At 65.5% G+C, this 16,230-nt stretch overlaps 2 protein-coding genes across 2 annotated transcripts in view; one reads left to right on the top strand and one right to left on the bottom strand.

Annotated features, from left to right (window-relative positions):
• Nucleotides 1-655: 655 nt before the first annotated feature.
• On the bottom strand, nucleotides 656-3,258 carry LOC118606675. Its single transcript, XM_036225863.1, has 3 exons — nucleotides 3,171-3,258; nucleotides 2,002-2,232; nucleotides 656-1,619 (listed from the first exon to the last, which is right to left on the bottom strand). Exons 1-3 carry the CDS (start codon nucleotides 3,256-3,258, stop codon nucleotides 1,069-1,071), a joined length of 870 nt encoding a protein of 289 aa, XP_036081756.1. The 3' UTR covers nucleotides 656-1,068.
• A 1,173-nt stretch (nucleotides 3,259-4,431) lies between these two features.
• The window catches only part of TNRC6A (trinucleotide repeat containing adaptor 6A), a 98,801-nt gene continuing 87,002 nt past the window's right edge, over nucleotides 4,432-16,230 (top strand). Inside the window, exons 1-3 of the mRNA XM_036225862.1 lie at nucleotides 4,432-4,652; nucleotides 5,160-5,224; nucleotides 5,577-5,738. Coding sequence (XP_036081755.1) covers nucleotides 4,432-4,652; nucleotides 5,160-5,224; nucleotides 5,577-5,738 — 448 coding nt within the window. The remainder of the gene's footprint in view (nucleotides 4,653-5,159; nucleotides 5,225-5,576; nucleotides 5,739-16,230) is intronic.

Here is a 16,230-nt window from a genome sequence, read left to right as displayed (position 1 = left end):
GACCTGGCGGAGTGACTCGAGGTGGGTTTCAGTGTAGCGGTTAGAGGGGTGGACTTGAAATTCCGGGGCGAGGAATGGCGACTCGTTTGTGGTCGTGCGTTTCTCTGGGAACCCTGAGTGCGAAATCCCCCGATGAAGTGCCGGCCGGAGGACGCGCCAGGGAGCCCCGCGGCCCCAGGCGGCGGGCGGCAGCGCTGGGCCCCCGCGCGCTGGGCAGCGCCTCCTGGCTGCGGTGCCAGGCGGGTCTTGGGGCGGGTGAGAAGCTGCCACCAGCGGATTGGATCGGGGTGTTGCCACTTTGGGGGCGTGGCGGGTCAACGGGGTCTGGGAAGATGCCGGCTGGCCAGGGGAAGGGCCGCAGCGGCGGGAGGGGCCCCTGGGAGGGGTCGCGTGCTCGCCCCGCCTGGTTCCAGGCGGTGTGCAGACGTGCTTTCTTGAGCGTGTTTTTAATGTAGCGTTATACACACAAAGGAAAAGGTGGAGTGACTGGGAGAGAGACCGGCTGCGTGAGGGTGCCGTCGGCGCCGGGGCGGGCACCCCGGCCGGGCCGAGCGGGAAGCGCGGCCTTCGTGGTGGTTCCTGCGGCCCGCACCGCGCTCCTGCAGAGGCCACGGGCGGACCGCCCCCGACGCTGGCCGCACCCCGCGCTGGCCCAGGCCCTGGCCCTCGGAACGCACTGTCGCACGCACGGCCCCTTCCTTGGGCCACCCTCGGCGAGGCTCGTCGCCCTTCGGTGCCTGCGCCCCGCCGGCCCGCACCGCCTGCAGGCCAGGCCGCTTCCCGGGGCAGCCTCACCTGTGACCCGCCTCGTAGCCGCGCACCCGGCACGCCGTCTGCAGCCTGGGCCCCAGCGCTACGCCCTCGGCCTGGCGGAGGCCCGCGGCGCCAGCCCGGCCCGCGCGCGCCCTTCCTCCTTCCTCCTTCCTCCCTGTGGTTGTCGACACCCCGCCATTTCAGCCACGTGGCAGCACCCCAACACCTCCCCCTCGTCCGTGGGGCGGTAGCTCAACCCGCAGCCCCAGGGAAGGGCGCGGACACTGCCCGACAAAGCCGGACTCGGAAGGTGATTTAGGAGAGAGCTCGGCCAGGCCAGGCACCGCGCCGGCGGCTTGTACTTATTCGATCCTTCAAACTTCTGGTGGCTCGCGATGTCACCTGCTGCTTTGAGCAGCAAACCCTGCTGCCCGCGAAGGTCCAGCCTGCCCGGGGGCTGCAAGCCTGCGCCTGGCTGGCCCCCTTCAGCCTGCGCCCGGGGGTGCTGGACAGCGTGAGACCCGCCGGGGTTTGCCGTCCCGAGCTCGCCGTCCCCTGCACGTGGCTGTGTGGTCCAGCTGGAGTCTCCGCCCGGCCCCGCCCCGCCTGCCGCACAGCCCGCTGGTGACTCGAGGCGGCCGCCCTGTCGGACCGCGCCTGGCAGCGCTCCGAGCTGACAGCGTCCCGACGTGCTGCGGCGACCCTGCCGCTGTGCTCCGGGCGCCTCAGCCGTGTGTCTGCTGAGGACGCGGGCAGCCGGCTGAGCTGCCCTGCAGCGTCTGGGCGGACGGGATGGGAGGGCTGTCTTTGGAGCTTGGACGTTAATTTCGCAGACTCCCTGGAAACCGGTGGTGTGTCCCCTTTTTCTAGGGAGGAGAATAATTATTGAGCTGCAGACGGGGTGGTTAGTGCCCTTCCGAGAACTCGCTGCCTCGCGTGCCGAGGGCGCTGGGAGGCCTGGCGGTTGGGCCGAGAAAGAGCTCTGTGAGCCGGCGCCCCGGACGGCGGACGGCGTGACCCTCCCGGGGCGGGAGCCAGGGCCAGGGCGTGGTCCCGACAGGGCGCCCTGCCGTGCGCAGGTGTCCCCGCCTGTCCCCCTCTGTGCTGCCTTTAACTCCCGGGCGAACGCTGTTCCTCTGCACGGAACGGGAGCTAAACCGAAGGGGAGCGCGTGGGCCCCCCCCGTCCCCCCCGCTGCCGCCCCCCGCGAGCCCCCTTCAGCGCACCTCATTTCGACCGGCTGCCTACCGAGTGTCCCCACTTTTTCCCACTTTTTCTTTTCTCGTTTCGTAAACTCGCCCTTTTGACGTTGACGTTTCTCTCCAGCACTTTGAATCGTAGCAGTTGCGGACGATCGCGGAAGAGGAGCAGCGAGCACAGGCGGCCGGGCAGGCGGCCCGTGAGCGTCTGTCAGCACCCGGGGTGAAAGACGGGGTTCCCGGGGCCCGGAGGTCTCCGGGGTCCTCTCAGTACCGCAGGCTCAGGGGTTCATCAAGGCTCTCTTCATCGTTAGTCTGAGATTATTTTAAAGATGTTAAAAGACTTGGAAAATGGTGGTTACTAACCTCTTCGTGCACTTTAAAAGGGGGGGGCCATGGAGCGACCTTGCGACACCCGACGCCGGGAAGGGCTGCCGTTCGCCTGTGGAACGCCGTTCCGAATGTCCTGGTCGGTTTTCCGTTTTTGGTCTTCAGCAGTACAAGTGACCCAGATGAGAGTGGGCGTCCGTTCAGGGTGCACAATGAAACGTTCTGCTGTGGCAACATTGGCCTCTAACAGGACTTTGCAAGTTGTTTATAACTATGTTTCAACCTAGGCTTAATGGTGCATAAATAATTCCAGAGAATGATTTTATTTTTCGTGATGATTCTTTGTCACTTTCTAAAAGGAGAACAGTAAAATCTGATCAGAAAGGAACATGGGGAAACTGTGCCGAAGGCCAGAGGAAGGGGGCGGTGGGGGGGGGGGGCACAGCCAGGAACGTGGCCTCAACCCCAGCGCCACGTTTTTAAAACTAAAGAAGTGACACCCAGAATCCTCCCGGAGGAAGCAGGTGCCCCTCGGCACGAGCAGACAGGGGTCTTGGGCGCAGTGAGCGCCTCACAGTCGGGCGGGACGGGGGGCGAGGCGAGGGCCTGTCCCTGCGAGGTCACTCCACACCCCGTCCGGTGCCTCTTCGCTTGGCTGCTGGTTCCTTGCCGTGCAGAAGCCTTTTGGTCTGCGGTCGCCCGGCCCGTTTGCGTTTGGTTTTGTTACTTGTGCTTTCGGGGTCATGTGCCCAGAATACCAGGTTTCGTTTTACTCCGTAACCCGGGTGGCGGTCGGGGGCCCCCCCTTCTCGTTACTCGCCGGCCGGTGCCCCGGGGCCTCCCCCGCGTTCCTGACGCGACGGGGTCCGCGGGCCCCTCCTGGCGAACCGGTGGCTGTCCCTGGCTGGTCCTTCTCTTCCTGGCCCGCCGTGGGAGAGCCGCAGCCGTGCGAGGTTGGCGGCGTTTCTCCTCTCATCGTCCGGGGTACCACGCACCCCTTCTCTGCTGCCCTACGCCGCAGGTAGGCGCTTCCCGCCGGAAATTGCCGTAGTCATCCCGCCATGTCTCCGGACCAGGACACAGTCCCTCTGTGGCGCACTGTGCCCTCGGAGGGGGGGCGGAAGCAGCTCCGTCCATCCTTAAAATTTGCGGCTTTTCTCTTCCCTCTAAATTTAAAAATTACAAACTCAACTACAAACGGCCAATTAACACTCGAAAATGTTAGATGTCACTGGGAATCACAATGCCCCCCAAACCAAGCTCCCTTGCGCTCAGGCACTCAGAGTCACCCGTGCGTCCGCGACCCAGCTGATCCTCCGCCCCGGGTTCGTCCACGGCGGAGTTCATCTGGGTCGCCGGGGTCGTGAGCCGTGTCTTCAGTGTGCAGGATTTTAGTCGTTTGGGGCGTTTGTTCTGTTTTCCCGTCGAACAAAGCGGCAGTGGTTTGAGAAGTCGTCCATCTCTTCCGGAGGACACACCCGTCAGCCTCCTCGTCTGCCTCTGCCGGGGCTTTGAGGCAAACAGCAAGCCCCGCCCCGCACCACCAGCTCCCGCACCCTGCACCTCGGGTCCTGGCCTCGGGTCCTAGCCTGAGTGACGGCAGCTCTCCCCGTCCGTCCCCTGTGCACACGCTCCTGTCTCCGCTCCGTGCTCCAGAGGCGCTTCAGTGCTGGGGCCACCTCAGAACGCATCGTGACGTCGCGGACGGTCCAGCGTGTTGGGGTTCCCTTCTGGGGACACTTTGTTCTCCCCGGAGTTAGTAACTGTCTCACTTAAAACAAAAAACAACAGCAACAAAAACACTCTGTGGAGACCAACGACGCCAAGCCCCTCGGCATCTTCACATAAGTCAGGGCTCCCCGAGTTTCATTCTTCCTCCACGCGAGGTCTCGCGAGGACCCTGGCCGCCGTCCCGGGGGCCCCCCCGCCCCCCGGTCTGTGCCTGTCCCATCCCATGCCTTTCTCTGCGTCTGGGGTGCAGGGCACGTGCTCCAGTCAGCCGGCGAGCAGGCCGCGGGAGAGCGTGTTGGCGAGCACGTGACAGCAGAGCGGGCCCTGCGCCCCCCACATGTGACCCGTGCCCCGGCGGGCACGGACCTCTACGTGAGGGGGGTGTCCCCAGAGGCGGCTCTCGTCACCCCGCCCGCCGATGCCCAATGCCGGCGAGGCGTCTACCCAGTCCGACTTCGGTCCCTGGGCACGCGACGGCTTTCCTCTCCCGGGCGACCGGACGCCCTGTCCCCCTGGGCGCGTGGAAGAAGATCCGATGGCGGGCGTTCAGAATGTACTCTGCCGCGCGCTCTGGGGGCGCGCTCGGCCCTTCGGTCTTGGAAAGCACTCTCGTCCCGGGATGAAGTCCCCGTCTCGTGGGTGCGCGCCGCGCGCCGTCTGCACTTCCCGCCTCGGGGTCAGACACCGCGCTCAGGGCGGTTCAGGTCGTCCCGCCCTGCCCCTCCCCCGTGCGGCGCAGGGCCCGCGGGGGGGGGGGGCGGGGACGTGTTCGCTCAGGGACAGCCCGAGAGAGAGAGAGAGAGAGAGAGAGAGAGAGAGAGAGAGAGAGAGAGAGAGAGAGAGAACGAGGCGGCTGCCCTGGGAGCAGCCACGCCCCGCCGGGTCCCGAGCCGAATCCGTTTCCCTGCATCCTGGGGAGGGAGTGTGGACATCCAGAAGCAGAGGGCAGAGGGCAGAGGGACGGACAGAGGACGGAGGGACAGGGCGGCGAGCCTGCAGCAGCCCGGCCGCGCTCTCCGAAGACGCAGCGCGATCCAGGGCCCGACGCTCCCCGCCCGACTCGCCGCAGCCGCAGGGAAAACGAGAAAGGACTAGGAAGCTCAGCGGGGGCGCTGCCCCCCCCACCCCCATGCCCTTGTCCCGCAGCTGCCGGTCCTGCCTCCGCCGCCTCCACCGCCGCCTGCTGCTCCGCGGAGGGGCGGCGGCCGCAGGTGGGCTTCGCGGAGCCAGCGGCGGCTGGGCCCACAGAGACACTGGGGTCATTCGCAAGGCCGAGACCCAAAGGGGGCCGGCCCCGCCCCGGGCCACAGGGGCTGGGGACAGGGAGAGACACGGTCAGGCCTGAGCGCCGCAGGCTCCCGGGGCCTCCACCTGCAGCCCTCCCCCTCTGGCTGGCTTTGGGGGGCGGGGAGGAGGTCCCCCCAGAAACACGTCATCTGTCAGCCTGCGAGCGGGAGCTGGGGGGGGGCTGAAGTTGGGCAGACTCCTCTCGTCACATGACGGGGGCCGCGTCATGTGACGACTCCGGTGATGTTGGAGGCAGCATGTGACTCGGGGCTACGTGTTCTCCAAAACAGTTGAAATACACAGGCACAGCGGGCCGCCCTCTCCCAGCCTGTCCCGGGCCCTCCCCGCCCCTGGCCGGAGCTGACCCCACGGCTTCCCGCAGCCGCCGCCCCCCGGGAGCAAGCCCAGCATTCCACAGCCCGCGCGGACCCTGGGCCGGTGAGTTCCTGAGCGCGCTGCCGCGGGGTCACCTGTGGCTCCGCCCCGGACGGCCTCACTGCGGGCGGGCGGGCGCCCTGGCCGCTCCGGGGCAGCCCACGGGGGGCGGCTTCGCAGCCTGACCCTGACCTGCGCGACAACCAGCGGAGCCCCGACCGAGCAGGGGCTTCCCGCCTCTCCCTGCAGGAGGCTGCGGCTGTCACCACCCCCCCCCGCCCCCCGTGCTCCCCCCCCATAGCCCCCCCAGCTTCCCTCGCTCGCTGCCGCCCTGGGCATCCTCGTCCCCTTCGCCGTGTTGAATGACGTGTTTTGGAAACTGAGCCCCTTACATTCTCTCTGTCCAGAACCAGAAAGGGCGGCCGGAGGACCCGGTGCCTGGCAGGGCGCTGAGCGCCGCGAGCCGCGCCCCCCGCCGACGCCGTGCGTGTGCACACGCGTGTGCACGCGTGTGTCGACAGGGGCCGATGCATCTCTTGGGGCCTCCACGCTGTTCCCCGGGGGGCGTGTGTCGGCTCCGACCCCAGCTCAGTGGGGGGCTCGCCCCGTGGTGGGAGTCGGGGGGCAGTTACAGCAGTTGGGGACGAGGCTCTGACCCCAATGCCGCCCGGGGAGCAGGCAGGGCTCGCCCAGGAGCCGGCGCTCAGCGCCGAGGGGTCGCGAGGCTGTACCTTTGCAGGACGAGGCAGAGTGCTTGGCGGCTGGGGCAGGAGTTCTCAGGGAGGTGAAGGCAAACGTCCTCGCCGGGTTAAGCGCTGGGCATGGAGGAGACCTCGGCCGCGTCACAGTTCTGGCCCATGGTCACCCAGGCGTGCCGACGTCGTGCGGCAAGAAATAGTTAACGATCGTCGGCCACGAGCCCCACAGCGGCTCAGCGAGGAGTGCCACCTCCATCCCCACTTCAGAGACAAGGACCCTGAGGCGCACGGTGGCCGCTTAGCTCACTCAGCTGGTGGGGGACGGGGCGGGGGGCCGGGCCCAGGCGGCGCGCCTCCAGACCCTCCCGGCTGACCGGCACGCTGGCCCGCCTCGGTGTGCCCCCGCCCCACGGCGTGACAGGCGCGTGCGAAGTTGGGGCTCCCTCTGTGAGCCAGCAGAGACTCCGCCCCGGTGGGTGTCGCAGCCCAGTGCGGAAGGCGGCCATTAAGCACGTGGCCCGGGACCGCAAACGGGGGTTTTGCTAAGGATGGGAGCATAGCGGGGTGCCGCGGGGGCGCGTCGCCGGGCATGTGCGTCCACGGGGGGCGGAGGGAGAGCTGGCCAGAGGACGTCCGTCTGCCCCCGTCACGTGCAGGCGGTGACCCGAGGGCAGCCGCGGGCGGGCAGGTGCGCAGTGAGGAAAGGCATTCGAGACGGAAGGAACAGCATGTCTGGGGGGCCTGGAGGGACAGAGGGCGGGGCCCCCGGGGGACGTGCCGATGGCTGAGCGTGCCGGGCGAGTGGGACCTCGTGGCGGGCGGGCCATCCGGGCCGCGGCGTCTCCGCAGGCCCCACCGCGTGGCCCGGGCCGCGCCCCGGGGCCGGTCACTACCCGCGGAGCACGCGGGGCAGGCACGCCACACGGGCGGCTCCGCCGTGTGCAAGGCCGGCGGCGGAGGTGCTCCAGCTCATCCCTGCCCCACCTCCAGCCCCCCCAAAACGCAGCGGCTCGGGACAGTTCCCGTAGCCCATCCTGCCGGGGGCCGGCCCCGCAGCAGAGGTCGTCGGGCGGCACGGTGGCCCCGACCGGCGTCACTCCGCGGCCACTCGGCTGGCCTGCTGGCTGCAGGGCTCGATCCCGGCTGTCCTCAGTCCGGCGTCTGCTGACGGGCAGGCCACTCGGATGCTCCCGCCCCGCGTCCCCGCCTGGAGCGAGCCGGGGCAGCCTGCTGCCTGCGACGGGGCTTCCGGCAGCAGCGAGAGAGGGGCGCCCCGGGCTCACGCGCCCGCATCTGCTTCCCGACCGCGCCGGTGCCCCGGGGCCGGGACGCAGCCCGCGGTGGGGCCGCAGAGCGTGGCGTCTGCCCGTCTCCAGTCTACGACACGCAGCCACACGGCACGCTGGAAACCGCCCGCCTCTGTCCGAAGCCAGGGGAAGCCGGGGCCGGTGTCACGTGACCGAAGGTGACCTTGGACCCGGTCGTGTGTCGGACTTCTTTGCTGCTCAGAACGAGCAGGAGCCTGCGCATCGGGTTCGGACACGGGTCGGGGGGCGTCTGGGACGCGGTGTGGAAATGCCCCCCCCCCACACCCCTTCTCACAGCGTGGCCCGGCGTGACCCGGAGCCCAGGAAGCCTTGTGAGGCCATCGCCCTGGGATGGCACTTGGGCGCGTGGGACTCGGAATGCGTCTCAGGGTTCGGGCAGCCGCAGCATGTGCAAAGACCCCGAGCGAAGGAAGTCGACGGCTCGCTGGGCGAGGAGGAGGCCGTTTAGTTTCATGTAATCGTGGTGCAGAGGGGCTGAGCGTGGACGGATCACAACACTGTTCTAAGTCGTAGACCAAGCAGCCGATGGTTCTGACAGGCGTCGAAGAAAAGGGGCGTATTCTGGAAGCCCCCCCAGGTTGGCGATGCTACCGCCTAGGGTGGAAAGACTAGGAGAGGATTAGCATTTTTTATGGGGTTGGCGCACGGAGCGGGGGAGAGAGAAGGGAAAAAAATCAGGTTTTCTATCAGCCACGTCGAGCGCTGCTGAGACACCGAGTGCCCTGCGGAAACATCTTGATTTTGTGTTCGCTAAAAAAAAGAAAAAAGGAAAAAAAAAAACAGTAAGAACAGGAGCCTCCAGACCGTGCGAACCATCGAACCATCGGAGCGGGAGAGAGGGAACGTGTTCACAGTGTGCGAGCGAGATCGAATGTTTTTTTTTATAGGAGGGGCTGATAAGGAAAAAGGTAGAGCACATCCATCGACGCTTGGAGATCTGGTGGCGAAAGGGGGAGAATTTGCTGCCAGCCGCAGTTTTCACGATGGAGTATGAGGCGAGGCCGTTAGCAGAGGAGGGAGGACGAGAAGATCGGCTCACGCAGGGCGGGCTTCTTGCAGAGGGAGACGACAGAGCCGTGAGGAAAGAAGCAGGGCCGAGGACGGAGCACGCAGTGGGCGCTTCTCCCGAGGACAGAGCGCACAGTGGGTGCTTCTCCAGAGGATGAAGCACGCAGTGGGTGCTTCTCCAGCGGCTCGCAGGCACGCAGGCTCAAGCACCTAGAGCTGGGAAGTGTCTCAGGTTGGGGTGTCGCCAGAGGACTCCCACTGAAGAGGGGGGCAAGGACTTTGGAGGGGTTGACGGGGCGTGATTGCCCAGCCTGGATCCTCAGCCAGACCCGATGGGATGGCGGCGAGAAGGAACTAGGGAAAGGAGGCGGCGAGCTGGAGGGAGTCCAGCCTCCGCCTCGCCTGGCAGCTCCCGGAAATGCAGGACCCGCCGAGTCCAAGTCGGCGTCTTCACCAGCTCCCCGGGGCCCTTGTACGCACCGTCAGGACCGAGAAGCAGCGATCCGGACTGTCTCGTGGAAGAAAGGTGCTACTCCGGGCCAGGTGAGAAGGGAATGAAACCCAAAGCATTCCTTTCAAAACGGACCTCCACTTAGCAAACATTTTGTTATTTTTTTTATTTTTTTAATTTCTTTTCGTTCCTTTATTTTTCGCCCTGGTTTTTATCTCGCTTTAACTTCCAGCGCGCAAGATTTCAAACGTTAAAATGCTGTGAAACCCGGGGTGCCGTCCTCAGCTTCCGTGATTTTCAGCTCGTGGGCCAACCTTGCGTCCTTCCTCCTGCCCCTCCCGCCCAGGGTTACTTTCGAACCAGATCTTCAACCGCTTTGATTTCATCTGTGACTATTTCACTAACTAGCTCTAAAAGACGGGCCCCCCCGCCCCGCCCTTTAAAACAGAACTGCTGCGCCATCGCCGCGCCCCGGTAAAATCCGGAACAAATCCTCCTCGCCATCCGACGTCCAGTGACCGTTCACACACCTGCCGTTGCCACGATGTCCGATCGGCAATTGGTTCGTTAGTGTGGGGTCCGCACCAGACCCCTGCACGGCAGCTGGTAATTTGTAACTTCCGGGCTCCTCCATCGTCACCTTTTTCCCCTCTCAAAATGTTGTGTGGAAGAGGCAAGGTGCTCTGCCCTCTGGCTTTCCCCAGAGTCCACTCTGCGATGATCGTTTGCTCTCGGTGTTAACATGCTCCTCTACCCTGGTTTTCTCTGTAGATTGGTAGTGAGACCTGGTAATAATTGCTTTCGAAAGAGACTTTTATGACGAAATATATCGCATACGACATGTATGAAATGTACCCGTGCAGCCTAAAGAATAAACACATCCTCGAACCAGCCGCCTAGCGCCTCAGGAGCCCCCCAAGACAAGCCCTGCATTCGTCTTCCCGAGAGGCGAGCCCTGTGCTGGCTTCCGTGACCCTCTTTCCACTCACCTCATCACGTAGGTGTACACCCCTAAGCAGACTGCTTTTTAGGGTTTTTTTTTTTTCAGTGTTCTGAGTCGTATGTAAATGATCATAGATGTTTTTTGCGATCTTTATTTTGTTCAGTGTTTTATTTGGGGGGATTTGCCTGCATTTGTGCTTATAGACATTATTCGTTCATTGTCACTGGTGTTTAGGGACCTACCGTACGAAAATGCCACAATTTGTCCATTCTACTTTAAATTTTTTTTTTCTTTTATGGTGACGTTGGTTAACGAAATCCAATAAGTTTCAGCCGTACACTTGAACAGCGAGGCACATATATATTTACACTGTGTGTTCACCCCCCATAGTCAGATTTCTTTCTGTCACCACACATTTGACCCCTTGACCCCGTCTACCCCCCCCCCCCGTAACCACTAGTCTGTAGTCCATGCCCCTGAGTCTTTCTGCTTGTCCTGGTCGTTTGTTGCTTTTAGGTTTATGCTCACATATAAGTGATGTCATGTGATTTGCAACTTCTCCTCTGGCTTCTTTTGCTTGGCACGGTCACCTCGATGTCCATTCCACTCTTGAGGGGCATTTGCTCCCCCCCAGCCCCGGTTCGGGGGCGTTTTGAACGGCGCCCCGTGAACATTCTTGTGCACGTCTCCCCGTGTACCCGTGCGAGCCCCTCCCTCGGCGGAGCCCCGGGGGCGGACGCGCTGCCTTCAGGGCGATGCCCGAGCCGATTCGCTTCCTTTTCGGTCCTCGCGCTTTGTAATGTCTCGTGGGTGCCTCGCCGCGCCCGCCGAGGCTCGTCACGTGGCGCCGCGGAGGCGGGGGAAGCAGCCCCCCCCCGCCGCGTGTTCACCTTGGGGGGGTCCTCCTTCGTTCTTCGTCAGACAGTCCGTGGACCCCCCGCTTCTTCCGGGTCAGTCAGTGGAGTTCCGTCGGCCTCCTTCGGTGGCGGCTCGTCTCCCGATTGCTCCTGGCCCTCGTGGCCTCGCGGCGGTGACCCCCGTTTGCGAAAGCAGCACCTCTTACGGCCTTTACGGACAGGCTCCAGCAGGCAAAGCCTGGCTCCAGGCGGGCCGTCCGGCGGTGATCACAGGTGCGCCTGCTGCTGGGGTCCTTGGCCGGGCAGGCCCAGCACCTGAGTCGGCAGGTGAGCAAGGCCAGGGCTTGGACGCGGGGGGACCGGCCTGGTGCCTGGGTCCATGCGGGAGGACCTGGAGCCGGGTTCGCAGGCTGGCCCTAGTGCCTGAGTCTGCGTGGGTGGGCCTGGGTGCTCAGTCCAGCAGGCGCTGGGAGCCACGGGGCTCGGCCTGGTATTTGGACCCATGGAGGCCAGTCGGCAGCCATGCGGAGAATGGCCAGCAGGTGGCCTCGCTCTTCGGCAGTGGTGGGACTTACCCCAGCAGGGGCGTGTGGGTGTGCTGGGCGGGGCAGGGGGCGGTGCAGCTCCTGTTCGTAGGTGTCCCTTCCAGCCCCCATCTCACGAATGCTCTGTAACTCACTGACTGCGACTACAGTAGCACAGTAGCACAGCACGTAACCTGTAGATAAACGCACACGACGGCCGGGCCGCGGGCTCAGACACGCACCGCGGGAGCGAGTGAGCGCGGTTCGGACCACGGCTGAGGACTCCTGCCTCCTACTTCCTCTGCGGAGGGGGTGTCGCGGACAGAGGCGCTTCCGGCCGTCTTAGCCACCAGCAGGTGTAAAGGTAGATTCCTGTCCCCTCGGGAGAGCTGTGTGTCCTGAGCATCCGTAAAGCAACGGCCCTACGCTCTCTCGGCGGAGACGGGAAACGTGGGTCTCACTGTTATCAGAGCGCGTCGGAGAGGGTCGGAGAGAGAACATATCCTCGGTGCCTCACGAAGTTAACGCTTTGCTCGTGCGGATGCAGTGAGAATTAATTCTGTCTGACCACCTGGCGTAAGCCGATGAGGGGAGCCGGCCGACAGGGCAGGGAGCGGTCAGGTCAGTACAGCACGTTCTGTCCTGTCGTAATTCTCAGTCACTCAGCTGTCACTCCGCACATTTTCACATCTTTGTCTGGAGAACGGAAAGAGATAAAATTTGGGCTGGGATGACAGACAAGCTAAAAACCCCGGGGTGTGGGCGGGAGGGAAGATTTCACCGAGAAGACTCTTAAATCGGGTGCCGGAGGGTGAGTGAAAGTTCCCCGAGGTGACGGGGGTGGGAGGGAAGCAGAGAACTTTCCGGACAGAGGGGACGAGCCGGGCACAGACTCGGGCGGGAGATTGCTTGCCCAGGGAGCCGTAGGTGGCGTGGCATGCCCGGGCCGCACGGGTCGCAGACGCGGCGTGCGGCCCAAGTAACGAGGTCACTAAGGGTCAGGTGAGGCTGGGCGCAGAGCCCGGCCCGGCCTCTCCCTGGCTCTGTGACCTTGGGCAAGTGGCCACAGCCGTTCGGAATCCCTGTCTGTAAATTCACAGTCCGACCCTGGCGCCCGCCTCCGGGGGCTGCCGGGAGTTTGAAATGGCAGCGTCTGTCTGAGAGGCCGGGCGTGGCGCCGGTCACACGGCGCCACGGAAGGTCTGGGTAAATCCAGGGTCATCGTCGCTGCTGCTGTCACGCCCGTCAAGGGGCTCGGTGACGGACCGGCTCACATACCACGTCGCGCTCAGGCCTTGAGTTGAGGTCGGTGTTTCTGGAACCTGACCAAGTTGTCTAGAGAACAGAGTCCTCAGGCAGTGCGGCAGTTTCTGTGGCCCGAGCGATGGAAAGGCGCGCGCTTGAGAATGTCACGCGTTCGAAGTGGGAGACGAGCCGTCCGGTCCCATCATGCTCTCGGCGGCGGTCCCGGCGTGCGCACGGCTCGGCCGGGCAGGGTCCTCGGCAGCCGCAGGTGGCGCTCGGCCGCCGGGATGCGGGTGGTCGTAGCGACATCATTCGCGTATCGCGCGCGTAACCTTTGCGGCGTCAATTGTTCCCGTTGCCTCGTGTCTCGGCTCCGGGGAACGAAAGCAGAGTCGCACCTCCGAAGTGGCTCGGGGACGTGCGGCAGCGACGGCACCAGCGGCCGGAGCCCCGCGGCGTCGGCGAGCAGGACTCGGGGCGCGCGGGACGAGAGCACCTGCGAGCGGACGATGTCGCCCGGGGGGGTGCGGGTGGGAAGCGTGGCTGTGAGCGGCCAACATCTGGGTTTTATCCGCGAGAGGAGGGTCGGAGAGAGAGCGGGCCTTCCCTCTCGTCTCCGTGCACCCGAGACATTCCCGCCGGGGAGCATCGTGATGCACTCGGGGATGTCGCCTCGTTTCCGAAATACAAACCTTTCTGGTCAACCACCCAGGTGTCCCTGCGGCGTTTTCCGGCGCGAAGCTGGGTAGTTTCATTTCCCGGCACCAAGAGGCGGGACCGGCCGCAGCCATGAGTGCCAGCCTCGCGGCCCGAGCGCCACCTGCGGCCTGCAGACGGGACACGGCCGGGGAGCCTCGCGGCCGGGGCAGCCGCGGCCGGCCCGACAGCGGGGCTGTGTGCGGCAGGGCACCGACTGCGGACACGCAGGGCGGGGCTCCGATCGCCGGCGCGAGGTCGCCCGGGGTCTGTCGGGACGCCCGGAGAAGCCGTTGCCGGGAAAAGCATGCGAGGCCCTCTGCACCGCGGAGGTCCGTCTGGGCGTCTGGGACAGATGCACTTGACGACGCCGGGTTCTAGTTATCAGCTAATCGGCTGTGGATTCGCGAGACCCGACGCGGGCTGGAAGCGTCCTGCTGGCGGGGGACCCGCCCCGAGTGCAGCAGAGGGCGGTGTGATCGTGCGAGCCCACTCACCCGGCGAGAGGCCCGCCCGCCCGCCAGCCGGGGGTCCGTCCCGTTTCGGCCGGGCTCACTCAGGCGCAGCGATCAGACGTGGGCGGGAGGAACCAGCTACGTAATCTGTGCAGCTCGGTGCGAAATGAAAACTCGGGGCCCCCCACTAAAAAACTGTTGAGGTCCTCAGGATGGTGACGGCGGGACCCAGCTCGAGGCGTTGTCAGCACGGGACCGGAGTGTGACCACGAAGGCCACGTGCCGCGAAGCCGGCCGGCCCGGCCCTGGCCACGCTCAGCGTCGTGGCGCGGACGTCCAGTGGGCCCGTCGAGGTCTCCGGTCAACCGCACGTGACGACTGACCGAGCGACGAGCCGGGGACCGCGGCAGGGGAAAGAAGTCTCTTGCCGAGACTCCTGGGACCTGCTCAAGAGCCTCCCCTCCGCATGCAAAGCTGCAGGGCCAGGGGACACTGTGTCGACGGCCACCGCGGCCACCAGGAGGTGGACAGCGAGGCCGACGCCGAGATCAGAGACCGCGGCACGAAGCGAGCCGCGTGGCGGGGTCTCCGCACGTCCAAGTGTCCTCCTGTGGGCTTCGCTTGTTCTTCCCGGCCTTCCGCCGGCGCGGTGGCCCTCGGGGACACACGTCGCCAGGGCGCCAGGGGTTCAGACCCTCCCGGTCGTCCTCACCGCAGCCCGGTCTGAGGATCCGCTCACAGCTAATGACACCTCTAGTGGTCGCTCTTGGTTTTTCGCTTGTTTTTAAAATGTCCTTTTTAATAAGGTACCATCTACACAGAAATGCCACACGCAGGGACAAATAACACACGGCGAGCGAAGCTGAAAAGCCCGACGTGGAGCCGTGCGCCACGGCCCGCAGCCTGGACGCCCCCAGACGCCCCCGTCCGCCTGGGTCCCCGAGCCGGCGTCTGCGGCCCCCGGGGCCACGCGGGCCGCGCCGGGCCTTCCAGCCCCGTCCTGCCCGACGCCGACACCGGCCTCGCGGGAAACCCCACGTCCAGGCTCTCCCGCCCAGGAGGCCGGCCCGCGCTCCGAGGCAGCGCCCGGGCCTCCGCGGGGGACCGCGCCGCCGGGTTCCCGGGGCTGCCAGCCGGAGCCTCCGTCCTCGTGTCACTTGGGGAGGCGGCTCCCGGGCTCCCGAGAGGTGGCAGTAACGGCGAGGCCAGACCAGGCGGCTCACACGCTGCCGCAGGGGCACCCGTCCTTCCTGGAGGCGGGCGTCAGGGGGGCGTCAGGCGGGGCGTCAGGCGGGGCGCTTTCACCATGTTTTTTTTTTCTCTTTGGACCTGTTGGGATAGTTTATCTTATTCATAGATTTTTGTTCGTGCGTTTGGAAGACTTGTGAGTGCTGACTCTAAGCCGAGCATTCTTCTACCTGTTGCAGGCGCGTGGGCTGCGTCGGGTGAACCGTGCACTCGTGGGACTCCGTGGGGAGGCGTCCGGGGAGGCTGGTCTCGGGCAGAGAGTGGAAGAGAGAGCTGGGGGGCAGGTGGGGGGATGCGGGAGAGGACCCCCCCCGCACTGAAATGGTGTCAGTTGAAATCCAAGCCGGAAAGGAGCACACTTTGGGCTCGGCGCCACCGGGTCCCTCGGGGAAACATTTGCGGGTGGAAGTGACCGAACAGCCAGATGATCACCGCAGAGGACCCAAGACGCGGTGGCCGGCTCCCGGGAGGACCAGACGCCCGGGGCGGGGTGGGGGCATGCAGGCAGCACCGAGGGGCGGCCACGCCATGCTCGGGTCTGCAGTCGGGCCGGAGTGACCCGAGCGCCCGGCAGTTCGCGCGGCAGTCAGACGCCGAGAGGCCAAGCGCGGCATGGGGAGCTGGCTGCGGCCACGTCCAGGACCGGTCAGCCAGGCGGGGTGTCCCCGGCCACTGAGCCGGGCACCCAGGCCCAGTCCAGCCTGCGGGAGGGACAAGTCCCTGCCCGAGCAGCGCGCCAAGTGGGGACCCAGCCCAGGGGGCGGGAGGCGTCCAGCGCCAGGCCTAAGGGGGCGATGTGGTTGCAGGCGCCCATCTGACCCGAGCCCGGATTCCAACCTGCAGTGACCGGCCAGGGCCTGAGCCGTCACGTCTCTCTGGATCAAGGACAGAACCCGTCCCTTTGATGGCGACCGTGGGATGTGGTCTGCAGAGGACGTAGCAGGAGGGGACAGGGAGCCGAGCCGTGTCCCCGCCCATCCCCCGCCCCTCCCCTGCCTGTCCCCTGCCCGTCCCCCGCCCGTTCACTGCTGCACAGTTTGGGGGACGAGAGTCTGGTCCACACACTGCCGCTGACGTCGCGCTGAGTTTGTCCCACGACCGA

Source organism: Rousettus aegyptiacus, unplaced genomic scaffold (assembly GCF_014176215.1).
Source record: "Rousettus aegyptiacus isolate mRouAeg1 unplaced genomic scaffold, mRouAeg1.p scaffold_m13_p_8, whole genome shotgun sequence".
NCBI lineage: Eukaryota > Metazoa > Chordata > Mammalia > Chiroptera > Pteropodidae > Rousettus > Rousettus aegyptiacus.
This window is presented reverse-complemented; position numbering and strand designations above follow the sequence as displayed.

Excerpts from the sequence above, each read along its gene's own strand:
- LOC118606675 (XM_036225863.1), bottom strand. The coding sequence starts at position 3,258 with ATGAGAGGAGAAACGCCGCCAACCTCGCACGGCTGCGGCTCTCCCACG. Across the intron at positions 2,233-3,170 it reads CCAGCCAGGGACAGCCACCG|CCTGCGGTACTGAGAGGACC; the intron begins GTTCGCCAGGAG and ends TGAACCCCTGAG. Across the intron at positions 1,620-2,001 it reads GGAAAAAGTGGGGACACTCG|AAAAAGGGGACACACCACCG; the intron begins GTAGGCAGCCGG and ends TCTCCTCCCTAG.